This window comes from Rhinolophus sinicus, chromosome 2, assembly GCF_057876585.1.
Source record: "Rhinolophus sinicus isolate RSI-liver-muscle chromosome 2, RSI-T2T, whole genome shotgun sequence".
Lineage (NCBI taxonomy): Eukaryota > Metazoa > Chordata > Mammalia > Chiroptera > Rhinolophidae > Rhinolophus > Rhinolophus sinicus.
Genome location: NC_142502.1, coordinates 172049631 through 172077308, shown reverse-complemented (window position 1 = coordinate 172077308; position 27678 = coordinate 172049631). Strand labels below are relative to the sequence as shown.

The following is a 27678-nucleotide window of genomic DNA, read 5'->3' as shown; positions in this document are numbered from 1 at the left end:
GTGAGGACAAGTGAGGCCAGGTATGTGAAAAGGCTTCCTGAACTGTCCAGGCGTCAGATGTGTGGGCCAGTGCAGCCCAGAGAAGGCAGCCATTCCGGGACTCAAGTCAGGAGCCAAACACTGGGCTAGAGGGACAAAGGAGGAAACTGGCAAATGGAGGGCAGGGAAGTCACAGAGACCCAAAGACACAATGAGAGGACAGTGCAAGTACCCTTTACTCTGCCGGCACCCCAGCTTCCCTCCTTCTTGTCCCTCACTTGATGTGACCTTTCTTTAGGCTAAATGGTGCTGCGAGGCTGTTTATTTATTCAGCAGAGAATTAAGGAGCACCTCTAGGTATATGACAAAGCCATGTACCAGATGAAGTCCATGCTTTCTGAAGACCTGTAAGAGAAACAAAGACATTCCAGTAGGAGGCAGGTCACGCAGTAGCCTGGGTAAGAGGAAGTGCAGGTGTCACAGAGGCCTAGCTGCACTTCCAACTGGGTCACTAGCCAACTAACCAATTCTCCTGGAGAAGTGCCTTCATCTCACTTTCTGGATCTGCAACCAGGGAATAATATCCACCTCAAAGGTCTGTTGGGAGATCTGCAAGAGACAATCCCTACAAAGTGTTCAGCCTGGTGTCGGACTCTTGGTAAGCGCTCAATAAACGTTGGCCTCTGTTCTTCTTAGCATGTTATTCCAGGGAGGCCGCGTACTCTAACTATGTGATCTTGGAATGATTTCCCACGGAGGGGTCAGTCAACTGGACTTGGAGTCTGAACTCACAGTTTGGCACACATAGCCTGGCCGAGGCACCAGCTGGACCAGCAGCGGTTCAGTCCCCACAGCACCGGAGCGCAGCTCTGTGTGTCTGGCTCTCCGAGGACTGAAAGGTGAGGGCAGGCTGCGGAAGACAGGCCTCCCCGCGGGCGGAGAGAACCAGCCAAGTTCTGCAGCAGGGGAAGACCGGGATCAAAGCGCTCCGAGGTAGGCCTGGGCTCACCAAAGGGAGGCTAGCGCCTTGCATCAGCACAGATTCCGTGATGCTCTGCAGACGTCTCGGGGCTGCTGGGCTTTACGGGAACCCACAAGAAAGGAAAGGGCCGGGGAGCAGGCAGGGCGGGGGCGGGCGAGGGTGCGCTCTCCCGCCCGCGCGCTCCCAGCGGCGCCTGCCGGGGCTTGGGCGCGCCCGGGACGGCGGAGGGCGCGGAAGAAGCTCCCGCTCCCTTCCCCCTCCTCCTTTCCCCCCGCGTTACTGGAAGGACTGTGTGGGAGAGACCCAGAAGCACCCGGATTTTCGAACGCAGGGTGGGGGAGGGCAGGGCAGCCGCTGCCGCTCAAAGGAAAACCAAAAGTGTGTCTTCGCGCCTCTTTGATACGCGGCAGCTCACGGGAAGGCCTTGGACGCCCCGGCTTCGCCTCCCTTTGTCCCCCTCCCCCCAAAGACCTCTCTAGGAGGTCAGGGGTCCGTGTGGCGCGGGGAGGACGGAGAAGTGGATGAGAAAGTGTCACGATTTCTTCTGCGCTCCCTCCCACACCGTCCCCACCCCCAGTTTTCTGGGGTTTGCCGCTGCCGCTGGGAAAAGGACTGATTGGTTTTGCGTCAAAGGACTGCATTTACTCAGTCCTGCTGGGAGAGGCGCGTAAACACCCTGGCAGGCAGAACTCAGGGATGACAAAACACACACACACCCCTAAGCCCCCGCGGCTGGTGTGAACACCCGCCTGCCCCACACCCCTCGCCAGAGCCCGCGGAGTTGGGGACTGCCCCGCGGGCGGTGGCGGAGATTCGAGGAGTCTGGCCAGCTTCGCCTCGCGCGTCCTTGGGGATGGAGCTCAGGACAGAATGTGTTTTATAACTGTAAACAATGACCCCGAGTATTGTTTGGGATTACCGTATCTTGGGGTCATTGGGGCGGCCAGATGCCGCCAGCCGTCCCGGAAACGCCAGCGCTTTATATAGAGTCCCGGGAAAGCTTTGAGTTCCCGGCTCTATTTTTCTTTCCTAGCAACACCTCCACTTTACAGATAAGGAAACTGAGGACCGGAACTATGATGTGTTACTGCGTTTCAGTCTTGACGCATCTTCCCTTTGGGTCCTCCAAGGACCCTGTGGGAGTACAGATGGCGCCACTTGAGCTGGGTAAACTGAGACTAAGGCAGAGCCTGGACCAGAACCCAAGTTCCTCGACTCCTACCTAGTACAGTGCTCCTCCGGATCATCTCTGCAGAAGGGTGGAAGTTCCAGAGCTGACAAGGGCCTTGCAAGGTCACTTGCCCAACCCCTTCATTTTATAGGAAGAAACTGAGACCCAGAGAGGTTAAGTGACTCGCCCAGTCTCACAGCTCGTAAATAGTACAGCCTGGCGTTCGTACTCTAAGGCCTGTGGTCTTTATCCCGCACCTCGCCCCGCCCCAGGGCGGCGGGAAGACTTAGGAGTCCCGACTACTTGCTCCTTGAACTTCACTCCAAAACAGCTGAAGACAACGTTGGGCCACACCCTCTCCCAGGCCTCCCTCCTTCCCTGTTATTATTATTTTGTAATTCGCAAGTCTGTTGTTTGCTTATAATGCCCGATTGCTTCTATTAGTGCGTCCTAATTGTCCCGCATAGAGGGCGGCCGGAATGTTGACTGGTTGAATTTCGTCTTCCAGCTTTCCCCTAATAAATTAATCGTAGGGCCGGGGGAAAAAAAAAAAAGATGGGGGTAAGCAGTGGGCAGCCAGCCACTGAGCGAAGAATCGGCAGGCCGGCCCCGCCCAGAGGCGCTGTGCCCCGCCAAAGCCAGGCCGCAGGGCGGCGCGGGTACCCTGCGTGCCCAGGGCGCCCGCTGCAACCCGCGGCGCCGCGGAGGGCGCCGACGACCACGCGTAGCCGCGCCCTCCCTGCGAGCCGCTCTGCGCGCCGGGCTCCTGGCCTGGCGGTGGCGCCGCACTGAACTGCCAGTCTCGCTCTTCAGGACTGTGATTATTTTCTGAAACCCGGCGCCGAGGCCCGCGCGGCCGCTCTCGGGGGCCCCGCCCCGCGCCCCTTTCCAGGGCTCTGTGTGTGTGTGTGTGGGGGGGGGGTGGGGGTAGGGGGAGCCCGCGGCGCGCTCGGGAGCCGGCGAGGGAATCCCTCTCCCTCCACGTCACGCGAAAGTGAGGGAACCCGCACTCGCGTCCTCTAACGCAAATGACCATCTTTGGCAACGTGCGCCAATGGAACAGACCAAGGGCGCTGGGCCCAAGGGGTGAGCGGGGGCAGGACAGGGCTGCCGCGGCTCCCCCAAACCGCGCCGGACGGCCGCTCCCACCCCAGCCATAGCCTTCCTTCCTCGTGCGGGGTGTGCGGCTGGCGTCAGCGCGGCCGGGAGACGGGGCAGGGAGGAGAGCGCCGCGCCCGCCTCCTCCCGCGCCGCCGCCTCCTCCTCCTTCTCCTCCTCCTCCTCCTCCTCGCCTCCCCGCGCGCTCCTCCCTGCAAGGTGGAGTCGGGTTGACGTGAGTGAATCCACATGGTACAGGGGCTGGAGAATAAAGAGTGTGGAGTTGAACTCGTGCCATTGTAGTGACTCATCTCGGGCAGAGCGCAGGGGCTCCGAGCGAACCAGCCAGCAAACGAGCGGCGCTCGGCGGGGACAGAGAGGGAGAGAGGACCCGACGGGAGAGGCGGGCCCGTCCGAGAGCGGGCGCCGGGGAAGGGGTGCAGGTCCGGGCGCCGGAACCGCGACACGGGGAGCGGGGCCGCGTCCCTCTCAGCGCCGGTTCAGCTTGAACTCCACGGGCTGGGAGACGGACGCAGGCTGCCTTCTAGTCAAGTGTCCGAGTCGCTCCGAAACTCCGGAGGCGCGTCGGCCACAGGAAGTTTATTCTCAGTTCCTTTTCTAAAAGGAGGAAATAGAAGTTTCTCCAAGCGGGCAGCCTTTCTTTTCGCTTTTTTTTTCTTCTTTTTTTTGCTCCGCTTGAAATCGGAGACCCCAGACCTGGCAGGCGTGACTCTCCGGCCTCCCATTCTTTTTTAATTTCCAATTTTTGATTGGGCCGGCGGTCCTAGCCCAGCTCTGACTGCGCGCGGGGGCGGGAGAGCGCGCGCAGGGGAGGGACGGAGGGACGCGCCGACTTCTTAGTGGGAGGGACTGGGTGGACAACCGGTCCCGCGGCGCTCGCAGAGCAGGGAAGAAGTGCCGCGCGAGGCGCTCAGAGGGCACTGTTCCCGCGTATTGCCGCCTCCCGGTCTGCGCCCGCCGCCGTGGGGGAGAAGCCCGGGAACAGAGACTGAAGCCCAGGCCCGGGCCGCAGGGAGCGAGCGCGCAGCAGCCGGTGCGCGGCCGCAGCGAGGGCGGGGGAAGAAAAACACCCTGTTTCCTCTCGGGCCCCCACCGCGGATCATGTACCAGGATTATCCCGGGAACTTTGACACCTCGTCCCGGGGCAGCAGCGGCTCTCCTGCGCACGCCGAGTCCTACTCCAGCGGCGGCGGCGGCCAGCAGGTAAGTGCGGGCCCCGGATGCACCTGGCGGCATGGACGGAACCCCCTCCCTCCTCTCGCCGCCACCGCCTCTTTGCTTTCTTTTCCCTTTCTTGGTTTGGTGAGAAATTTCCTACGGGCCACCATTGTAAGTTCTAGATTTTCTTATCCTGCCCACCCCTCCTCCCCCATCACCACCTTAAAAAAAAAAACCAAAAAAAAAACGAGCGGGGGAGTGGGCTTGAAAGACAACAAACCCTTTCCTTCACTACATCTTATCCAGACAAGCTCTTTGAACACCAAACCTGTTACTTTCTCTCCCAGGAATTATGCGCCCCTTTTCCTCTCTCGGTGGTGGACAAAAAAAAATCTTTGCACCCACTGGCGTCTCCCAACATCCTGGGACTCTATTCCTGCGGGAAAGCCCTCTCCCTCTCTTTCCCGGTTCCCAGCAGTCAGTTAATTTCTAAGAGGTTAGGGACTCGAAAACACGGTTGGGCTTTTTCAAATAATCCGGAGTGAAGGTGAGGGTTGCTGCTCTGGGAATCAGGTGCGAAGGTCAAGAAGGAGGAGGTCAGACTTGATTGACTGGGTGGCGTCTGTGTGCCCTGGGCCCATCCATCTTCTGTTAGGGTGGGAGCAGGAGGCTGCAAGGCCACTAGAAGGGGTGCCTGGAGGGTCTGGGAGTACCGGGGCCAAGGATACCTACTGAGAGAACTGGAGGAAAGAGACCTCGCTCAGGCTCCTGGGTGGTTCTGGAAGCAGAAAAACAACTTGTTTCTAAAGCAGCCGGACTGGTTTGCACTGGAGGGATTGTGAATGCATCTGTGTGTCTATAAATACCAGAAAGGTCCTGGTGGAGTGGTGGTGCTGGTGGGGTGCGTGCCCTCTGCCGCAACCCCCACCCCCACCCCCAGGCTTGTTAGGGAGCTGGCTTAATACAAAGCCACTACAACCAGAAGCCGGCAGCGGTCAGGATCTGCGGAGTCTAGCTAACTTGCTGCAGCAAAAGTTGCTCTGGTAAGGCGCTGTGTGGCCTTGGTCTCTAGAAGCCAGCCAACCTGCCAGAGGGGTTGGGGTGGGCTTCCAGGGAAGGATGGACCCTGCAGTAGAATAAAATGGAAACAGTTCTCTTTGGGATCTGAATCACCTTGTTCCAAAGTGATTCCCCATACCGGGTGAGTCCCCAAAATGACTTTTTGAATCTTCCCTCTACCTCCCCTGGTGTCCCCATAAGCACTCACTGTAGAGAGCCTAGTCTGAGCATGGATGGTGCAGTCATTGCACTCTTAATAATGAGCATCAAGGTGATGAGTTTAAAATCGTCTCATAAAAATGTTCGATTTGTTTGCCTTCTAGCCCCGTTGGTAGTTTGTATTGAATCCAAACATCATTAGGCACGAGGGGTTGGAGTCGTTTATACCCATTCTCTCCCTCTCTAATTCAACAAATCCTCAAACGTCCCTCTTCTCCCCAAATCAGGAAGGGATCTTTTGATTTCTTGTCTGTTCTTTCGCTGCAGTTTCTGTGACAGTCACTGAAAAATGACAGTCTTGCTGCCTGGCTTTGCTCAGACCCTGGGGCCTGGATGGGAAGTCAGACCGGACATCAGTGCCCCAATTGAATAATCTGTGTCACTAGGGCTTTGAGCCCAGGATGTGAGCGGAGGCAATTCCCTGTTTTGGAAGAAAATCAGACAGGAAACCAGTGCTAGGAAGAAGGAAGAGAACTCAGTCCAGCAGAGTGTAATGGGGCCTCATTACCGAAGCCAAAAGCAGCTGTTGGCTAATTCCTAGCATGCTGTAACACATGAGGATTTTGCAATTAGTATTAACTAGTGCATGGGGTTCTCGAATATAAGCCTGCCCCTTTGGCCCAACAGCTTGAGTGAGGTGCCTTACAAACCGGAGGGATTGGCAAGGTAATACCACTTTAGATGAGTTTCTCAGCCCGTCCACTCTTGGGGGGGGGGGGGGGGAGGAGGGCTTTTCCATCATCTCTCCACCTTTGAGCAAAGCTATTTTGTGGTCCTAAGGATTTACTTTTGTTACTTCACAAGTCTGTGCTATGACCCCACCCAGTCTTGGACTCAAGGTAACTTTATTACATACCAGATAAAACCTATAATCACTTTATTCTCTCAGCTTCCTTTATGGGGAGACTTTCCTGGCAGTTAGTGATGGGCCTTCCTTCTTTATGGCATCTCTATGGACCAATCAGCGTAAGAGTCCTCTGGTTTTTCCTTGGGCAAATGAATATTATTTTTTCCCGATCTCTTAATGGGGTCTAAGATCCCTGATGTTTGTTGTTGTTTACTCAACCCAGAACTTTCCTCTTTTCTCTATCTTGGTAAAGCTTGATCTTAATACATGGTCATAAGTTCCAGTGACTGGGGGGTGGGGCGGGGGGAACGGGCAGATAACTCTTTGTTAAAACCTCTGTTCTTGTATATGGCAGGAACTTGAAGCATGAGAAATATTTCCTGTTCCAGTTATAGTTTTAATCTCAAAAGTTGGTCATTGGTGATTTTGTTTTGTCAGTAATCATTGCAGACACCTCCCCTCCTGGCCTTTTCTTTGTGTTGTTATTTTCTCTCTCTCCTGACTCTCCTAGGAAAACACCTCCCAGATATATGCCCTGCCTGGCTGCTCCACTATTACGGTTTCAGGGCCTGAGCATTACGCAATCCAGCCAGTTACACAAACACAGGTTATTTCATAACTTGTTTTCATCAGCTGGGCCCCCTTTAATGAAAAAGAAAACAAAACAAAAACAAGACCCAGAAGTTTTACAAGGCTGCCATTTGTCTGTTCCTCAGATAACTTGTAAAAATAAATCAAGGGGACAGTTCCTTTTTGGAGTTAAGGAATACCAGACTACTTCTCTTCTTTGGCACCCACCCTTTCTCAAGAGACAGACAGACAGACAGACACACACACACACAAACACACACACACACAAACACACAATTTCCCGGAGTGAACTTTTGCCAACTGTACCAGGCTGGGACATTCCTCACATCAAAGAACTTTTACCAGAAATGACTATGATTCCCAAGTCAGCCTCAAGCATACCTCTCTAGTGCCCCCTACAGGACATTCTGAGAAGAACCATCTGGGGAATGTATTTTTCCAGCCCCAGAGTGTTAACTTGGTGAGTTTTCAGAATTCTTAGGATTTTTTTCTTTTTACTTCTGGACAAATAAATGCCATACATTACCAGCAGTTAACTTGAAACTGCTTGATTTTGAGATGCAGTCTTTAAGAAATTTTTCTTTTGTTCTAAATAAAACCTGGTTGAAACAGGAGTGCTTCTTTTCTTTTCCTATTTTGATGTCTGTCTGTTCATTAGGATGCCAGCACAGTGTCTTCAAATTCCCAGCGCTTCCTTTCTTGATGTGTTTGTGTTAGGATATGGGGAATTGTTTTGGTGGGGGGTGGTCTTCAGAATTGGTGGGAAAGTGGGAGGTGTATATTAAGGGTCTGGTTTTTTTTTTTTTTTTGCCTTGATCTCACAGATGTCATAGATTAGGATCAAACAAAATGTTATCCGAGGAATTTGTCTGTTCCGCTGATTCTTGATGGTGGAAGTCAGCGTCACTTTTTCATCAAAGTGAACGGGGTGAAACAGCAGTCATGTATTGTCTGAATAGCAGTCGAATTTTCCTATCCAAATGGAGTGCATTTCCATTACTTTATTTCTGCCTGCCTTATTATTCAAGGTGAGTGTAAAGTTAGGAGCTTCATTTTTTTTCTTTTCTGTCTTAATACAAACACCAGAACTTTTACGTCATAATTGTTCCTTGAGGAGACTAAATACTTATTTGAATTCTGTGGCTGTTAGTCAGATGCAGAAAGGTTTTACAACGCCTCTCTCTTGGAATTGCTTTCAGCGAATTCTTTTGAAAATCCTCCCTGCTAACACATCTTTTTGTCCTTTGTGGGTGAATTTGACATTTGGAAATGATCAAAAGATTTGACATATAAGGAACCACGCCTGACATACAAGGTTTGGATGATCAGGCTGGGTCCGCAGCAGAGTGTGGCTCTGAGTCCTCTTGGTCTCAGTCTCAGGAGTCTGCCTGGGAGAGCAGTTACCCGGAAAGAACACCAGAGCAGGCGCCTTTGCCATCTAAACCTTAGGGTTTCATTCCTCTGTTAAACAGGAATAAAGATACTGGTTTTGAGAATTCAGGAAACAGACTTTCTGGTCTACTTGTTGAAAGAAAGGAAAAAATAGCATCATTACTTTGTGGACATGTCTCATGCGTGTTGTATGTGGTATCTTTTGGTGGCCACACCATTTCACAATGATGGCAGCTGCCCTGATGGAGGCAAATATATCTGTTCCAAACCCCACTTGGTAACTCTATTCCTCTTTAACTCACTGGGCTGGAGAGGGAAGATAGAAGAATTCTCATACCCAGCACTGTCTTGACCTGTCACATGGCCGTGGCTTGGCTGTGCTCCCCCTGCTGTGGTTGTAGGAGGGATGAGATGGTATGCCCTTCCCACGGAGTGCACATATGTCTGAGGCTTGGTGGGGGTACGAAAGGGGTCCTCAGAATAGTGGAGAGAATTCACCGGTCCTTTGGAGTGGGGTTTCTGGCCAAAAGCACCCTGGGAGGAAAGAAATAGGACCTGAGTGAATAACTCCGTTATCAGCCACTTTCTTCTTTTCCTTGCTTTTTCTTTTCTTCCCTGATTTTCTTCACCCTGGCAGCTCGGTGAAAAAGAAGAGCGTGGTTCTTTCAAATGAACCTGGTAAAAGAGGAAGTTGACAGGGGGCAGGTTAACTGAAATACTAGTGTTAGTATACTGTAAAATTGGGGGAAATCATGAGTTATTAGCACCCATTTCCATTGTGACTAAGTGGTTTTCCTCAAGAATGAAAGGTCAAAGTGATGTCCAATGCAGAATCTAGAATGCTTTGAAGAACATCCCGAGTTCAATACAAAATACAGAACATTTGAGTCAAACTGGGCCTCACCAGGGGGTTCTGGGGTGTGTGAGGGAGCATTGCACTTACCCTCTCCTCTTCCCTAATCCTTTGCCAGTGCTGGAAACCTAAAAACACGGGGTTCATAAGAGAAGGAACCCAGTGCCTTTCCAAACATGCACAGTCATACCTGCCTGTCTGTGGAGGCAGGTCACAGGTATTCGTGGGATTCATGGCTTGAGTGCTTGGTGGCTCAGTTGAGAAGCAATCTGGTAGAGAAATGTCTGGCTGAGGGAATGGGCCAAGAACACCAACCATGACTCCATCTCAGATGCCGTTTATGCCCACCTCAGGAGTCTGCGGTGAGCCCTACCCCATCCCTCACTGTAGGAAGCCCAAACCCTACTGCTAAGACCCTTCTGCAGAAGGTCGTGGTTATAACTCATTTCTGAATCCAAGGCCCTTGTGTAGAGTTCAGAAAAGTCATTTTCCCAAATCAGCAACTGCTGGACTGCAGGGACCTCTCTGATCTGATGAAGTTTGGTGGCTCTAGGGGCCCTGTGTTCTGAGCTGTCTCTTATGGGGGGTGGGGGGGGAGGACACGCGTACTTACAGGGTGCTGCAGGGTAAAGGAGGTTCTGATGCCCAAAGACCCACAGCAGGGCTTGTAAGGGTTCACACCTCAGCTTCAGAGTCTGGAGATTCAAGCTGACTAGTGATAGCCCACCCCCTTGACTCCTTGGGTTTGAGGAACACCTCAGGTCTGATTTTTTTGCTTTCTTGTTTTCTCTCTTTATCCTCTTCCACCTCCAACCTGAGCTTGGGAAATGAGAAGGATCCTCCAGGACAGAAGTCACCCGACTATGGCCTCAATATTTGTATAAATAAGGTTTAATGGAACCCAAGCCCGCCTGTTTGCATATTGTCTGTGGCTGCTTTCACACTGCAATGGCAGACTTGAGTAGTTGCCACTGAGATAGTGGCCCGCAAAGCCTAAAATATTTACCGTCTGGCCTTTCACAGCAAAAGTTTGCCAAACTCTGCTCTAAGAGGTCGGTGGGGGGCCAGTTTGTCCTTTTATACACATTCTTGCCCACCCAGAAGTTGACAGGATGGCACATTTACAGCATTTAGAGGCTTTGCCAGGTTGGAACACCACATAGCCATCCAGCATCTTTGATCCTGTCCATAGAGAAGGAGCTTCCAAGGGGGCTGGAGGGCGCCAGGGGAGTCACGTGAGGTCCTGGGTTACCTCTATCCACCCGCTCCCAGCACACACCTTTGCTGCAGCCAAACTGCGTCAATGCCAGCAGCTGGGAAATCCTCTCTTAGTTTCTGTGTAGTGCTAACCCGTTCATAAAGAACCATGATTTATTCCCAGCAGGATAGTTGACTGGTTCTTAGGTCTGTTGGCACAGAAGAATGCCCGGCTAACTTGTGTAACCACAAGCTCCTAGCCTCACCTCTTCTCTCCTACCTCAATGTTGCTTTCTGAATAATACCTGTGGAGGTGAGCCAAGACACATCTGACAGATCTCACTTAAACTTGTGTGTGTCTCATGAGAGGCTCCTCGTGGAGACAAAAGCCTTTATCAGAGCCCAGACCCCCACCCCCTGGGGATGGGACATTGTTTTCCTTGCATGTAGAGCCAGTGTATTATCCAGATGGCTTTACCTCCGTCTGAAACAGGGAGGTACGTGCATTTAGAGGCAATCATTACCTACTGCCTTGCTTTTATTGCTGTCTTGTTTTGTCTAGACCAAGCCATGGCTGCAAGGAGTCTGGCTGGTGGCCGGGGAGCACATTCTGTAGACCTGCTATCACAGAGCGAGTAGGCTGGAGGGCCCTGAGGGAGGCCGAGGGATCATTCCTAAGGGATCTTAGTCTCCAAGCTTTGCTTCAGGTTTTTGCTTGCTTCTCCTAGAAATGGGAGCTCTTTTGTTGGTTGGAATGAGGAGTGGATTTCTTGAGTGCTTTCCTGAAAGGAAAGCTGACAGTTCCCCCGCAGAGATGGAGGGTCACGTTAAACCGTCAAACCGTCGTGCTGGATGCCTCGAGCATTCTTTAAACCCAGAACCTGACTTGGGGAGAGAAATGAAATAAAAATGTTGGGTGCTTCCCAGGAGTGGGAAGCTGGCAATTTTCCCTGGAGCCACCCCATGCAGCTCGCACAGACTCTTACAATGATGATGCATAATGACGGTGGTGGTGATGGTGATGACAGTGCCACCTTCCATTTGTTTGGAGCAGCATTTCTCAACCCTGGCTGCACATTAGAATCTCCTCAGGTGTTTTTTGTTTGTTTGTTTGTTTTAAATACCTTATCAGAACCCCACCCCAAACGAGTTATTTTGGAACTCTAATGGTGAGGCTGGCTCCAGCATTGGTGTTTTTAAAAAGCTCCTCAGACTATTCTAATGTGCAAGCAGGGTTGAGAGCCCCTGGTGTGCTTTTATAGCCTGTGATTACAAGTGGCTACTAATTTAATCCCCATGACCGTGCAGTGAGTTTGGTGGTAGTATTCCCCTTTACAGGCAAGGCACCTGAGTCCTCGGTCATTTGCCTCAAATCCAGGCTCCTGGCTCCGAGCGCAGCGCTGACTCCCTGCCAACCCCATCTTCACACAGCCCCTCCATACAGCGCCCCCAAGAGAAACATGGCTGTCTGGGCCTTCGTGCTTCTGCACTTGTTCTCAGTACTCTCTCTCCTCATAGCCGAGCCCAGTTGTCTGTGTTTTTTTTCTCCTTGAAGATCATTTCCCAGTTGGATCCTTCTTTGTTCACTGTACCCTTCCCTCCTTCACACACGCACCCACACACCCATATACGTCAGCTTCTGATAAAAAAAGACCCAGTTGTCTTTGCCTTCGGAGGCAACACAGTCTATTGCACTGGGTAGCTCTCTCCTCAGGGAATCCCAGGACCCATTGCACTGGTAGCTTCACAGAATCCCAGAATTCATTGCACTGGGTAGCATTCCTCATGGAATCCCAGAATCCATTGTGCTGCGTCACTCTCGTCACTGAATGCCTTTGGCTTGGAGCCCCAGGGCAGCCCAGGAGGTGAGACGGCCATATTCTACCATCCAGACCGGGGTCAGGCAGCTGTCAGGGAAGTGAGCAGGGAAGAGTCCTCAGGTCCAGTGAGGTACTCGAAGCTTCCCTTTGTTTATACAACAGGAACCTAGACGTCCGTCACCCGGCAAAGACAGTGGTAGTGGCAGCTGCCATTGCTGCTAATACTTCTAATCCTGGTTGGTGTGAAGGGGCCAGAAAGGGGGTGGGGGGTTGGGGTGCTATAGCATCCATGGTAATGATAGCGAGATTTCATCTGGGCTCAAACAGACCTGTGGGTCCTCCTGGGTGAGAGAAGTCTGTCGGGACCCTTGGCAGTCATGACCTGATGCTCTGTCTGAGGGTAGTGGATACCTGCGCTTGGGGCTAGATTTTTGAGGAAGAAAGAAGCAATGCACAGGAGCTTGTGTAGCACAGCGTGTGAGAGCTCTCGGCTCTTAGTCTGGGTTTGAATCCTGACCCACTGCTTATTTGCAATGTGGCCTTGGATAAGTCAGTCTCTCTGAGCCTAACTTGCTGCCTCGAAAATGGAGATAATGCTATTTCTTACCTCAGCAGGAGAATGACTGAGGTGATGTAGGCAAAACACGACTACAGGGCCTGTCATTCAGTACATGCTCAGCATGTGTTACTTCTTATCGCCATCGTTATACCCACCAGATTAGGGAAGGAAGGATTTAGAGAACGTTCTGTGGAAACAGGAGTCTCCTGAGGACGAGGGTTCCGGTAGGGGAGCTTTTCCCTGAAAATCTGAAAGTGGGAGAGTCCTTCCCTTCTCCGCCCTTCTCTTACTTTCTAGTAGCGGCCTTGAAGAAAGGTCAAGCCCAGCTGCTGAGGAGCACGTCCCAGTTTATATTCTTATAATATGTCATCATCTTATATTTTAAATAGAATGCTCCCTGTAGCGTGTTCCAGAGAGCTTTGCAGCGTGGTCTGGGCATGAATTCAGAGACAAGGAGACAGTTCTGAGCTAGCAGCACCAAAGTTTCCCACAGACACATCTGTGAACACAGATAGATATGTAGATAGATAGATAGATGGAGACACAGCATGTCTGCCCCAAGCTAGATGGGGGTGGAGGGCAAGGACAGCAAGGGGAAGTCGCCACTTTTCAGTCTTGGGTTGGAGAACACCTTTTCATGGCCCTGCTCTCACCCTGGTGGGGGTACAGTCCTGTCCTGTACCTCTTTGGAAAGTAACAAAAGCAAGCACAGTAAGTTTCCTGGTGATCTTCGTTGCTGCAAAGCTGTTGGTGTGCAAATTTCCTCCAGGGCTCCTGAACCAGTACCCCGGGGAATGATTGGCAGGTGACCCAGAGGCTCGGGAGGCAGGCGGGAAGCCTGCCCTCCTGCAGATGTGGACCTAGCTAGCCCTGGAGGGATGCAGACAGGGCCTGCTGAGTGTGAGTGGCGAGGGAGCGCATCTGTCCTGGAAGGCATTTGGAATAGGACCAGATTCTCACTGAGCCCTAGGGGTGGATTTCCCAGGACCTCATTCAGGGATTCAACCTGACACGGGGCCTCAGGAATAGTTAAGATTCTCCTGATTCTTGGATGTCCAAGGAAGGCCACCCAGTGCCCTGACCTTGGTCCCCCGAGTATTAATCCTGCTTTCTGCTGGGTTTTGCCTCCTGGCTCTGCTTGTCCTGTTCTTCTCAGTAATTATTGGCTCAATCCTATTTTTCTCCTCATTTCAGAAATTCCGGGTAGATATGCCTGGCTCAGGCAGTGCCTTCATCCCCACCATCAACGCCATCACGACCAGCCAGGACCTGCAGTGGATGGTGCAGCCCACGGTGATCACCTCCATGTCCAACCCGTACCCCCGCTCGCACCCCTACAGCCCCCTGCCGGGCCTGGCCTCTGTCCCTGGGCACATGGCCCTCCCGAGACCCGGCGTGATCAAGACCATTGGCACCACCGTGGGTCGCAGGAGGAGAGATGAGCAGGTACAGCTCAGATCAGCATAAAGACCGCATCGGTGCCTTTCAGGGCTTCGACACACAGTGTGTTTTTCTGGGAACACTGGGAAGAAGAGGGAGCTAGGGACCTCATTGGAGCACGTGGCCCTCCTCATTGGAGGCGGAGGTGGAGACCCAAGGGTCAGGCCTGGCTCAGTCATCTTACCCATATCCCTTAGAATCTCTGAGTCTCAGTTTCCTCAGCTGTAAAATGGGGATTATGGTACCTGCCAGCCCAGACTCGTTGCCACTCAAATGCAGTCGTGTGTGGGAACATATTATAAGAGGTGAGGCATCAGCAAATGGGAAGGAGTGTTAGGATCTGCCTCCAGTAGTGTCCTTCTCTGATCCTTGGTAGAGGGGCCATGGGACAAGTAGCCAACGAGCCCTGACTGGGAGCTTTTGGGGATTAGCCCTTAACTGTCTCCTGGTATCTGGTGCAGACAGACCCCTAAAGGATCACACTCTAGGCCGGTACTGCCTGCAGCACTTTACATTCCTCCTTGGTGTCCCAGGCCTCCAACTCAAGTGCATGTTCCAGAAATGCAGTGACTCGGTGGTCCTTGGAGCCTGCTCAGCTGCTTTAGCTGACTGTGGGTGAGGGTGGGAGGTCGACATCAGCCTGTTTTCCCTCAAGGGGATCAGCTCTGAGAAGGAGTCAGCCTGACTGGAAGGGACACCAGAAAGTGGTGGCGCCTCCGCTCTCTAGGCGGCACCCAGCCAACACTCAAAAGGCCCATGTTCTGCATCAACAGTGAGGCAGAGCAACGATGGGCCCCCTGATTCCAGGAAGAGACATTGAAATCATGCATAATTCTAGAAAGGAGGGAATGAGCCGTTAAAGTGCCCCATCTGTTCCCCCTTCACAAATGACAGAATTAAAGCCCAGACACACCTGCCTGGGGGCCACTCAGCAAGTGAGTGGGGAAGTCTGGACTAGAACCCAGCTCCCTGGACTCCCTGGACATTGTTCTTCCTACAGCGCCGTGCTACCATGAGCCTAGGAAAGGGAAAATACTTTAGCCATGGAATCCCCTTTTCAAATGAAACGTTAACCTAGAGAACTCCAGTTTCACACTGGACCCTCTCTCCGTTTCATCCACTGTCCCACCTCCACTCTGGGATGGCCAGCTTGACAATGTTCTAATACAAGCACCTTTTAACATGGCTCCACCCTAATGGATAATTGTGGACCCAGTGCCAATAGTTCCCAGGATATTTAGAATTATAAGGATCACTCTCCAAGGAACTGGAAGATTTCACAGGGGCCCTGTTCCTCTGAAGACAAAGCTGGGCCTTGTATCCACTGCATGTTGATTTATTCTGTTAACATCAGGACCCATGCAGGGTGGCATGGGGAGGTGTGTGTAGTAGACGCTGTAACAGATACAGCTCACGGTTGCTGTTGGGGCAAGTGGCCAATATCCCCTCACTGTTGCTTTCCATAATCACAGTTGTAAATATTGCAGTAGTAGTGATCTTAATGTCCTTTATAAATATGCCGCCTTCAGGGAGCCCAAGGTGCTAGGCTTTACGGTCACTGCTGAGCTGGATTCTTCCTGTATGTGACTCCTGAGGGACAGCCAGGCTTGTGAGAGCGATTTGTTTGGGCTAGCAGGAGAACAAAGAAAGATGTGCTGAACACTCTTCATTCTTTTCTGGGTGTAGCTCACACCAAATTTAGATGTTTATATCTGGAAGATACATTGGAGACCAGCTTTTCTAATTTTCCCTGTGCACCCATTTTAAAGATGAGGAAACTGAGGCTCAGAAAGGAGAAGGGTCCCTGGCCAGGGTCACACGGTGAGTTAGTAACAGAGCCAGGACTAGAATCTACCTCCTTTGACCTTCAGTCTTGTGGTTTTCCCACTGCACACCTAGGCATGCCCTAAGACAATCTGTCTGGAAAATTTTCTTCCTTTATTTGAGCGGGAAGGAGAAAGGAACATTTTATTTCATGACATTGTCCGTTGGGAGTTCAGACAATCTAGCAGCTAGGAGGAAGCCTGGGCAGTAGCATCCTAGGACTTTGGTTCTTTGGTTCCTAGCCCCAGGGTCTTTTCCCTGAAGCTTACTTCCGCCTTCCTGACCTCCCCCCACATACCCCCCATGGGGGAGGGGCCTGTTACCAGGAGCCAGCCTGTTGCCTCACTGCTTACCTCCCAAGCCTGCCCCAAGGCTCCCTCTGAGGCCAGTGTCAGTGACTGAGGAGGCAGGGAGGGGAGGGTGTGTGTGCCTTGTGGGTGGGTACATGCTGCTGACACACCAGAGCTGAAACTGTGTTGATGTCACCGCCCCTGAACACTTCCTATACTGACAGCTCCCACAAGGTGCTCCACACCTCACCAGATAGGGAAGAGTCTTCTAGGCCAATCGAGAGGCCAGAAGTTGTCCAGAGCAGCCAAGGGGGAAGGGAGGCCAAAGTGGACCAGTCAGTGGGGGGGAAGGGGGCTACCTGGGCCTCAAGGGGAGCCCTGAACTCTGGGCCGTGGGGCCATCAGGCTCGTGGTAACTCTGCTGGGCTCAGGGTGAGACAGGTTGAGGAGCAGCAAGTATTCAGGGCTTCAGCCAAGTGGCCCCATGGCCTCAACCAGGCAGCCGGCCCCTGCACAGAGCAGGGCGTCGGAGTCTGTGGACTCAGGGTCTCCAGTCCACTTGGACTCTTTCAGGACTCAGAAAAAGTACCAGAGACCTCTGAATTGTGTCTTTCTGGCACTTTCTCCTTTAGAGAGAACTGTCACACTGCATCTCATCGGATTGTCACACTTTGTGGAAGGCAGGGCTGGTCCTGTTATTCCATTTTACAAATGGAAAACCTGAGGCTCTCAAGGTTCAGTGCTTTATCCGGGGCCACACAGAAATGCCGTTATCTGTCCTTTGCACCTCTCAGAGGGGAGTGTGGAGCCTCTGGCTCTGTTGGGGAGACAGAGGATTTCAGAGGCTGGGATTGAGGCTGGGACTTTGGAAGAGGCTTGTGACTGGCTGGACTGCTTGGTGCATTCCAGTGGGAGACCACTGCCAGCCGGAAGGGACTCAGTGAGGGAGGAGCCAGAGAGAGGGAAGCTGGGCCTGGCTCCTTCATCCCAGCGAGGTGGGGGCCACAGAGGATGTGACAGAGCATGGTCAGGATGTCTTGGGAGTGAAGGTAGTCCCCAAGGCAGACAGAGATAGGTGGGAGCACAGCCCAGCGGAAGCCCCAGGAGGCAGGGACGTGAGGTATCAGGAGGCCCTGGAGGTCTCTCCAGCCTGCCAGGCTTCCTGCCTCTCTCTGAGCCCCACGCCTTGGCTGCTAGGGGAGGATTTGAAAGTTGGGAAGGCTTGAGGAGCTTCTCTGTGCTTGAAAGGCCTCAGAGAGACTTCATGTCTGAGCAGTTGACTGGCACATTTTCATACCAGTATTTGGAGAATGTAGATATAGGACTCTAGCACCGTGGGGCCATAGGGTCACCTCAGTGTAGACAGGGATGGGTTTGTCCTCTCTGATGCTGTGCCCTGCTCTGCTGTTCAGGACATCACAGCCATAGACCTGCAGGGCTGCCGGCAGCGTCCTGGGGACTCGGGCCTGGGCTCTTACCCTCAGGGAGGCCGGAGCATCCCTCAGTGGGGCAGCTTCTCTCATCGCCTCCACAGGTGGCTTTGGCTTTTTCCCCAACTGTTCCTAGAGGGTGGGACCCAGGTCTGCTTCCCCTTAGAATCTTCTATGCCCCCTGTCCTGCTCTTGGCACCTAGAAGACACGCCAACTGTCTGATAACTGAATGGGATGGTCTTTCCTTTTGAATTGGTTTCTGCCTTGGCTCACAGCCATCTTTTCATGTCACCTCTGCCTGCAAGGTCATAGGCCTGGGTCACAGCCCTGGGCCTCAGCCCTGGAAGGGCTCTGTGTAAACAGCCCTGCTTAGTGGCATGAGCCCCAGTACCCTAACCAGACTCTGGAAGGACGTAGACTGTGAGCTCTCCAGAGGGATTTTCGTTCATTGGGTTCTCTGATAAACCTCGAACCCCCCACACTGTGCCTGGCACATAGCAGGTGCTTGTTTGTTGAATGAGTGGACATGGTGGGCAGCAGGATTTAACGTGCCTCAGGGCTCCTTCCCCCTTTGCCCATCATATCCAGCCTAGCACTGTGCCAGGCACACTGCTGGGTCCTCAGGGTTGAACTATGAGCACCTGGCACTCCAGGGCTAGCAGAGGAAAACAGAAGTGGGGTGGCATCCGTGAACCTCTCTCTGGCTACAGAACGTTCTCCCCTGGGTGGTTCTTACTCTGGGCCCAGCTACTTAACCAAATTGGGATAATGAGGCTTGCAGAGCAGGCAGAGTGCCGGAGAGGAATAATTAGCCAGGGTTTGGAAGAAGCTGCTTAAGTGGGTAGGGCCAGGCCTAGCTAGCATGAGGGTATGTGGGGGAAGCAGTCCCAGCTCCTCCTCTCTGGCCTTGGCACTGAATCAGGGCTGACATGACAAATGCTGCTGTCCTCATGCCTGGGCTGGTTTGTCCCTGACCCACTGCTGTCCTGTTCTCCCTTCAAACATGGGCCATCATGTTCGGGGACCCTCTGAGTCCAGCCACACGACTCTTGCTTTCCTCCCTCTCTTTCCCAGTCCTAGAAGGGCTTCCTGCCCTACGTAAAATGCAGTTAAAAAGAAAAAAAACTCCCCAAAAGCTGGTGAACCATTTACCTGACCCTAATAATGATCCTCGACCTTGGCTTTTAGCTGTCCCCTGAAGAGGAGGAGAAGCGTCGAATCCGGAGGGAGAGGAACAAGCTGGCAGCAGCCAAGTGCCGGAACCGACGCCGGGAGCTGACGGAGAAGCTGCAGGCGGTGAGGAGCTCTGCGTGGGGTGGGGGCACCTCTGGGTGGGCCCCAACACGAGCCCCAGGGCTCCTGGCCCTCCCCACTCTCCTTGCCCACTAGTGGCCTACAGATGAGTCAGTGGACACAGACATTCCTGCCTTTGAGCACATGGATTACCATTGTCCTGATTCAAGAAAAGAGAAGGATGGATGGAGGGATCTGGCCTTTGGCACCAGCCTGGGCGCAGAGAGAGAGCTAGATGTCCTCACTGGGCTTAGCACCCTTTCTCATTCAGCGCCTGAGCGTTCCCTGCTCTCGGACCGGCTGGGGCTCCTGGGTAAGGGATGACAGAGGGTGTGGGCACTGCTAGGCCCCAGGAGCCACGGCAGGCCCAGACCTGCCCCCTCCAGGGCTGCTTCCCAAGGTGCCAGCCGCCCCCAGGCCTGTGCCAGCAGGAGTGGCCCAGCCTACCTTAAGCGATCTAGTTTGGACGGGGGACCTGCTCTGTGGGCTTCTTCATCTCTGTAAGGGTCTTGATACTTTCTGGTTCTCATGGAGATGGCGCACATGCTACCTTGTACTATCTTGAGGTTTTCTCATCTCCTTCATGGGCAGGAGAGTTTCCCGCCCCTGCTATGAGCCTGAAGCTGTGGCCTTGGTACCTCATTCTGCCCTTGTGAGTCACTCTCCCCTGCTGCCTAATTGCCCACACCTGGGGGCCCATGGCCCTGCCCTTCCCTCTCGAAAGCTTGAGCTGACCGACGTCACGTAACTCCCTCCAGAGCCCAGCCCTACAGCACGGGCTGTGTGCCGTATGGAGGAAGCCCAAAGCCAGGACTGACTCTGCTCTGTGGAATGTTTTCAGAGGGAGATGAGGAGGGCTCTCATGGTCTTTACCGTGAGCAGCCAGGAGGGGCTTCGGAAATCTCAAGTTACCTGCACATCCCATCACTTTATTTAATCCTCCCAGGTACCATTCACCGGCTTCAGTTTCCCTTTGTCCGTCCTGGAGCCCTTGCTCTTAGGTATGGAATGTGTACCGCGTGAATTCCGTGATGGCTGTACTAATGTCCCATGGAAGTGTAAAAGTCAGGGAGGATGAGTGGGAGTTCTCTGTTGCCAGGTGAGGTGGGTCCATTAGTGATTAGCCCTCCATGGGGAGACTCACCCAGGAGAGCCCTCCTCACCGCCAGCCTTGCAAGGATCCGGGCCCTCTGGGTCTACCCTGGACGCTCCTTCCCAGCAGCCCCAGAATAGCTCCACCCGCCGAGGCCCCTCTGCTTTCCTCTCCTCCCTCCCCCAGAAGCCTCACACCCTACTCCCCCGCGTCCCTACCCCCGGCCCAGCCACCCAGGCCCCTGAGCCACATCCTCCACAGGAAACCTCTCATAAGCTCATGACGTTCGTCAGACCCTTGAGACAGATGGAAACTTTTTTTTACTCCGGAATATGCTGTACTCAGTGTAGTGAAGCTCTGGCCTTGTACCATCTCGTTCTTGAAGAGGAACCTGTGTTAGGGGAAAAGTGGGGAGGAGGCTGGTGACACACACCTTCTCGTCTTCCACAACTACCCCTTCCACGTGCATTTGCTGCCTCTCTGGCTTTGTGTAGAAGGAGGGCTGAGGTCCTTTCTGTGGGACCCTGCCATCATTTTCACATGCCCCTTCGGGCTGCCAGGACCCTCATCTGTTAAGCACAGGGGCTGAATTGAATGTTCTCCAGGGTTCTGTGAGTCCTGAAATGGATATTAGGGTGAAAAAGTGAAGCGGGGCTGTGATAATTTGATGATCTTACCAGGATTGATTGAACAAGCCAGGCACTGTCCTAGGCTGTGTGTCCAAACAGTCTCCACTGTCACGTAACTTGGAGTTTAGTGTGTATGCGGCCACAGGCAGGCAGGACAGGGTTGAGGAAGTATGAGGAGGAGAGAGGGGTGGAGCTGTATGCTGTGCTCCCTTTCCCCTCCATATCTCACAATTACCCCCTTCAGGGGTCCCCAGGGGGCGGTCCTGCCACCAAGGCAGTAGAATGTAGTGGCATATGGACTCTGGAGTCAGATAACATTGAAGTGGAGTCAAAGCTGGGCTACCCTACCTGCTGGCTCTGTGACTTTCCACAAATTACTACACCTTCCTGCACCTCAGTTTCCTAGTCTGCTAAATGGGTTGATGATAATACCTGCTTCAAAAAACTACTAGAGGATTGAATGAGATAATGCCTCTGAAATGCTTAACACAGTGCCTGGCCTAGTCACAGCAACTACAGTTGTTATTTCATCCCTCCTCCAAGCTGACTTGCCTCCTTTATCAGTCTGGAGCGCTCAAAATAGACTCTTGAGCCTCCAGGTGACTCAGAGCCAGTGGGGCTGCGGCCAGGTATGTGAGCTGGCTGCTTTCACAGTCGGTCCTCTGAGGACATTGCCGGTTTTCCCTTTCTCCCCTGGATTTGAACCCCAGCCCTGCACCCCACACTCCCTGGCAGGCTGCTGTTCCTTACATGCCTGTCTGTCTCCTGTAGGAGACGGAGGAACTGGAGGAGGAGAAGTCCGGCCTGCAGAAAGAGATCGCCGAGTTGCAGAAGGAGAAGGAAAAGCTGGAGTTCATGTTGGTGGCCCACGGGCCTGTGTGTAAGATCAGCCCTGAGGAGCGCCGCTCACCCCCCGCTTCGGGGCTGCAGCCCCTGCGCAGTGGGGTTGGTGGAGTGGGTGCCGTGGTGGTGAAACAGGAGCCCCTGGAAGAGGACAGCCCTTCGTCGTCGACAGCGGGGCTGGACAAGGCCCAGCGCTCTGTCATCAAGCCCATCAGCATTGCGGGGGGCTTCTACGGGGAGGAGCCCCTGCACACCCCCATCGTGGTGACCTCCACGCCTGCCATCACTCCAGGCACCTCAAACCTCGTCTTCACCTACCCCAGCGTCCTGGAACAGGAATCGCCCGCGTCTCCCTCCGAGTCCTGCTCCAAGGCTCACCGCAGAAGCAGTAGCAGTGGGGACCAGTCATCAGACTCCTTGAACTCCCCCACTCTGCTGGCTCTGTAACCCAGCTCCCAGGGCGTCCTCGTCACTGCCTCCTTCCCAGGGACCAGTACCTTCAAGCGCTCCAGGGCGGTGAGGGCAAGAGGGGGACCCTGCCAGAGAGCTTCCTGGCTCTGGGGGGACCTAGGTGGGATTTGGCAATGAGGCACTAGAGGACTTGGATGGTCTCTTGAAAGTCATGGGACCTCCTCCCTCGTTTATCTTGCGAAGCAAATCCTGTTTCTTGAAAAGCCTTGGAAAACTTGGTTCCGTGGACTCGGGCATCTCTGGCTTCTGAAGAGCCTGAAGCTGGTGTGGACCATTCCTGTCCCTTTGTTATGAAATGTCTCTGGCGTGATGGTGTCCTCCTCCACCCCACCGAGCATGCTCAGTGCCTATTGGTTTCACCTTCCCTCTTTGCCTCTTCCTCCCCCCAGTGTCAATTTCACTTCCTCTTGGTTTTTATCAAATTGCCATGACATTTCATCTGGGTGGTCTGAATATTAAAGCTCTTCATTTCTGGAGATGGGGCAGCAGGTGACTCTTCTGCCGGGGCTGACTTGTGCAGAAGGAGACAGTCAATGTGCAATACAGAACTTCCCCTCCCGACACTCCCTGGTCCACTGCCATCTCCAGAACCACCAGCAGAGCTCCCTGAGCTCTCAAGGAGATGCCACCATCATTGGGAGGCTCAGAGGACCCTTCCTCCCCATCCTTGGAGACGGCTCTTGGAGGAGCAGCTTGACCAGAAGAAAGGGTGTGAGTGAGACAGCCGGGGCACAGGTTGGGTTTGCCAAACGCCTAATTACCAGACCAGGAATAGTGCCAACAAGCCACATGGTGTCCCAGCCGGCTTCCCTTCACCTGGTGTCTTGAACAGGACGTCTCCTCTAATTACTGCCTCGCTATTCTGCCCCTGGACCCTTCTCTCCAGACCAGGGAGGCGCCCCTCCCTAGGAACCACACATCACTCCACATCCCTGCTGGCTCCACCCTCCCCCACCCTGGCTGTCAGGGTGACGCCACCCACAGAGATTTAATGAGCGTGGGCCTGGACCCTCCCCAGATTGCTGCCAGGTGGCCCCTCCCCAAGCCTCAAAGCCACCTTTGCTGTGGATGGAAAGGCAGGGGAGGGAAGAGGGAGGCGATTGGAGTGGGATTCGCCTCACACCAGCCCTGGCACCTGCCTTGCCCTGTCCTGGCTGCTCACCTCTTTGAAGTGCCCCTTGTCATGGGATGGATCAAGTGCTTTCTCTTTATACTGTCCCAGCCCCTCATGTCCCTGTGCTCCTCAGGTCCAACAGCTGGCCCAGAGTTGTTGCTGTGGTTTTTGACTTACTCTCCATTCCTGGGGACTGCTGCAATGGGAGATAAGATGTGTTGCTGACCCCTACCCCTAGGTGGGGGTGAGTAAGGGGGTCCTCCTGGTCCCACAAGAGCATAGCTCAGCGGGGTCCCTGCCTCCCACCCCTCTGAGCCTTTTTCTCCCCAGGACATAGCTCCCCTGATCTTCCAGAATTAGCTTCTGCTGGGCTTGTGCTCTGAGGGAGGCTGCTGTTGTGATTCAGCTGTAGAGATTATTGTATGATAATTTAAAACTATATAGCTGTTATTTAAATTAAACCCAGTGGGGGTTAAATTTCAGTCAGACTTGGGAGAGAGCAGTGGCACTTAAATATCACTTGTTCCTTACACACACCTGGTTTTCTGTGCTGGTCATGATTTAATGCCCGTTACCTGCTTACCATACACTATTCACACAGAACGGAATGGCTTGTGCTTAACATACATAGCCCACTACGACTGGAAGTGACGTGTGGAAGGATGCGCCACGTAGAGAGAGGAGATTAAAAGAAAAAGATTTTGTCCAAAAATACTTTTAAAATGTTATTTCCTATGTTTCTTGGCTGTGTTGCTGCCCTCACGGTTTTCTGTGGTTCTGGGAGAGGCGTGTCTAATAAGAGTGGGCAGCTGGATTTCTGGCTTCAGATTAATCAGAGAAGCAGAAGTCAGCCAGCAGGAGATGGGCAAAGAAAACAGGTGCACTCAGCTCTGGAACGCTTAATCATCTCAAGTGGTACCCTGTTGCCCTGAAAATAAGACCTAGCCGGACCATCCGCTCTAATGCATCTTTTGGAGCAAAAAATTAATGTAAGACCTGGTCTTATGTTAGATAAGACCCGGTCTTATAGTAAAATAAGACCGGGTCTTATATTAATTTTTGCTCCAAAAGATGCATTAGAGCTGATGGTCTGGCTAGGTCTTATTTTCAGGGAAACACGGTATTTGTGGCCACGTGGGGGCTATTTGCTTCTTTGTGCATATATATATGAATGTATGTGTGTGTATGGTTGTGTGTGTGTGTATGGTTGTGTGTGTGTGTGTGTGTGTGTATATATATATATATATATATATATATATATATATATACACATATATATATATATGTAATTTCTTAAATGAAGCTGCTTTCTGGTGTTTAATTTCTAAAAGTCGCTTTATGCCCCAGTTTGCACAGCACTGATCCCAAGGCAGGTCACAATCTGTGACTTGGGGCCAGGCTGGATGTTTCTGAGACAGTTTGGCTTTAGTTCAGGTTTCAAGCTGTGTTGGCTTTGGGACCAACAGAAGGCAAAACGCAGCCACCCCTTAGGACTTTAGAGGCCTCCAGATGCGTGCCCAGTCAGGACCTCTGGCTTTGTTCTAGGAGGTGCTTTGGAGGTTGGGGAAGGCTGACTATTACACAGAAATCTGAGCACATCCTCAGGTACTTCCTCTGGCTTGTTCTCCAAGTTCATGTGCACACACGTTGCCCCAGAATCACCAGACACCACCAGGCCTGCTGCTTCCTCCTCCATGGCTCCAGCTAAGGGAACAGCTGTAGTGGGCGGGAGGGGTCTGTGTGCTTGGCTGGGAACTGGTGTGCTTCCGGTGTGTCCTCAGCAGGGAGGCAGCTGGTGTGGACATCAGTTGGGCTGCAGGCAGCTGTGGGACAGCATAGGGCAGTCATTCCTTGACACGCTAGTGTGAAACACACAGTTTTCTTGGCCACCTGGCTGGCCTCTCTGGGAACAGTCCTCTTCCTGTCTGGGTGGCTGGGGACAGCTGTTGGCACAGGAAAGAGAGGAGGTCCCAGGTGAAGCTTAGGAAATTGCCGGAGCCAGCTCTAAGCAGGGAATTCACTGGGGAGGTTTTCAGAGAGAAATTATTGTTCTGCCTGTGTAAAAGGTCAGGCGTGTCCACTGTGGCCAGTCATACAAGCAGCCATCAGAGGCTGCTGCTTCTCTTAGGCTTTGGGGAAAGGAGTTTTCCTCTCTGCTCCCACTTGGCTCCAAATGTATGGGTGGGCTCACTTCCATATGCATTGAGACTTTTCTACCCTGTCGTCGATGGACCAACAGTGCTCCTTGCAATCTCACCATTGAACTTTCAGGCGGATTTCCTTCCTGATCAGATATCTGTGGGGCCCCTTTAAGAAAGTAAAAAAAAAAAAAGCACCTACTATGTGCCAAGCGCTGTGTTAGGCCCTGTTATATACTTCTTCTTTAGGATGAGACTAAGGGTATAAGGACATCCTTTATTAAAGGCCCCCAGGAAATGGATAAACAAAAACTTGGAGGTGAGAAGACCTCTCTTCAAAGATCCAAGGCAAGATTGTCTTTAGTCCGAGGTTTGTTCTCAAAGACCTATCCCTACAATATCCTCCCACCTCTAAATTTCTTCTTTCCTTCTACCCAGTGCTGTGCTCCTCAGATGGCTGGAGGGGTAACCTGAGTCCTTATAGAATTTGTGGACCAATAGCATATGTAGTATGTGTCATTTTGTTTTAAAAATGTAAGTAAAGGGGTCTTGCTCCTTTCTGCTTGTTGAATCTTCTTGGCATTCATCTTAAAAGCCAGCATCTCACTATTTATTGACAGGTCGGGTGTGTGTGTGTGTGTGTGTGTGTGTGTGTGTGTGTACACATTTCCAGGTGTGCCCATGTCCTGCAGCTTTTAAAAAGGAAATCCAGTCATCCCCCTGCTAATCTGACATCTTCTCATGCTTCTAGTGTTTTGGCCACACATCAACAAAGGGTTTTAATTTTCCCATGCTGACATGTTCAGGAGGGGCTGGGTCAAATTTTGAGGGGGGTATGGGAAGGGGAGGGGGAGAAAAAAAAAATCGACATTTATTTTATTATTTATTTTAAATGTTTACATCTTTGTGTTGTACCAAGCCTGAATAGAAACAGATAGCATTAAAATACTCAGTTCCTCGCTCCCTCTCTTTCTTCCTTATTTTTAAAACATTTAGGCTAATGATGCTTTTTGTTTGTTTGTTTCTAAAATGATTTGTGACTTGTGCTGTATAAACTGTATAAAACGGTTCTGTTTTTAAAGATGGATTGCCATTCCTCTGGGGACAGTAGTCACCAAGAAGTCTACATTGTAAGAACACAACTCAAGATCCTGCCCTGTTCCTTAAAACGTATTTCTCTGTATGATTAAAAGTTTATTCCAGTTATTTCAGCTTGTGGTTACTTGATGTCAAAGAAGAAAATACTCACCTTTGTATAAAGAGTTAGATATCAGGGTGTCTGTTCTGCAGTGGGAGATGTATATATAGTATTTTGGTATATAGTGGAAAATCATAAGCTTTGTGCATCTGTATTTGAGATATGTCAATGATGTGTGAAGTGAAGTCTGCTATAAGATCCTGGAGGCAAACAACTTGTACAAGATTCCTATCACCCTGTGGGGAATTTAATTACTTTCCTGAGCATTTTTTTTTTTTTTTTTTTTTTTAAAGTATTAGTGAAATGGTCCCATTGGAAAGGCTTGTAAATAGGGCCTCTCCAGGCAGGACCATAAGCTCAAAAATCTTTGTATAGTTTTGAAAATTGAGGAGTATCTCTGTTCTGAAGCATCTCTGGTGGTGTTTTCTGTTCTTGTTCTGTTATTTTACTGTAATACAAGCCTACAGTACTTGCACTAAAGAAAGCTTGTTAGGAAAAGCTTGCTGCTATGGAAGAAAGAACATATTAACCTTTTTTTCCTTTGCAATTTTTTTTTTTTTTTTTTTTGGTTAGCTTTTCCACTTTCAATTGAGTAGCATTTTGTAGAATAAAACAAATTAAGATTGAAGAGCCTCTGATGGTTGGTTTATTCCATCTTTTCTTCTTGTCTTTCCTGTCACTTCTCTTTTCCTTCTAGTCTTTTCTACTTTTGGCTTTGTGGGGGTAGAGTTGGCGGCTAGTGGGTGAGGGAAGCAGGGAATGCTTTGCCTGGAACCTCTTCCTGCAAAACTGAGGTGTGCTGCTGGGAGGGGCTCAGAGCACCCTCACCTCCTTTCTCATGCTTCTTTCTCCTCTTGACCATTTCCCAACCCCTCCCAATCCTGTTTCCTACTTCTCAGGGCCTGATTCTCAGCTAGCTGCCAACTACCGCCAAGGTGTGAGCCAATGAAAGTGCAAGGTGCTTTCCC

At 52.0% G+C, this 27678-nt stretch overlaps 1 protein-coding gene across 3 annotated transcripts; it reads left to right on the top strand.

Moving 5' to 3' along the window:
• Positions 1 to 835: 835 nt before the first annotated feature.
• Positions 836 to 27338, top strand: FOSL2 (FOS like 2, AP-1 transcription factor subunit). 3 transcript variants are annotated; one of them, XM_019735382.3, is made up of 4 exons: positions 836 to 972; positions 14141 to 14392; positions 19120 to 19227; positions 21718 to 27338. In XM_019735382.3, exons 2-4 carry the CDS (start codon positions 14156 to 14158, stop codon positions 22234 to 22236), a joined length of 864 nt encoding a protein of 287 aa, XP_019590941.1. In that variant the 5' UTR covers positions 836 to 972; positions 14141 to 14155; the 3' UTR covers positions 22237 to 27338. The 3 variants fall into 3 exon arrangements, with proteins under 3 accessions (XP_019590941.1, XP_019590940.1, XP_074187934.1); XM_019735381.3 differs by lacking the exon at positions 836 to 972 and adding an exon at positions 3223 to 4454; XM_074331833.2 differs by lacking the exon at positions 836 to 972 and adding an exon at positions 7992 to 8153.
• Positions 27339 to 27678: the final 340 nt, after the last annotated feature.

Bases quoted from the DNA above. Each gene is read 5' to 3' on its own strand.
- FOSL2 (XM_019735381.3), top strand. From the start codon at position 4,353: ATGTACCAGGATTATCCCGGGAACTTTGACACCTCGTCCCGGGGCAGC. The intron at 4,455-14,140 runs GTAAGTGCGGGC...TCCTCATTTCAG, and splicing joins GCGGCGGCGGCGGCCAGCAG to AAATTCCGGGTAGATATGCC. The intron at 19,228-21,717 runs GTGAGGAGCTCT...TGTCTCCTGTAG, and splicing joins TGACGGAGAAGCTGCAGGCG to GAGACGGAGGAACTGGAGGA.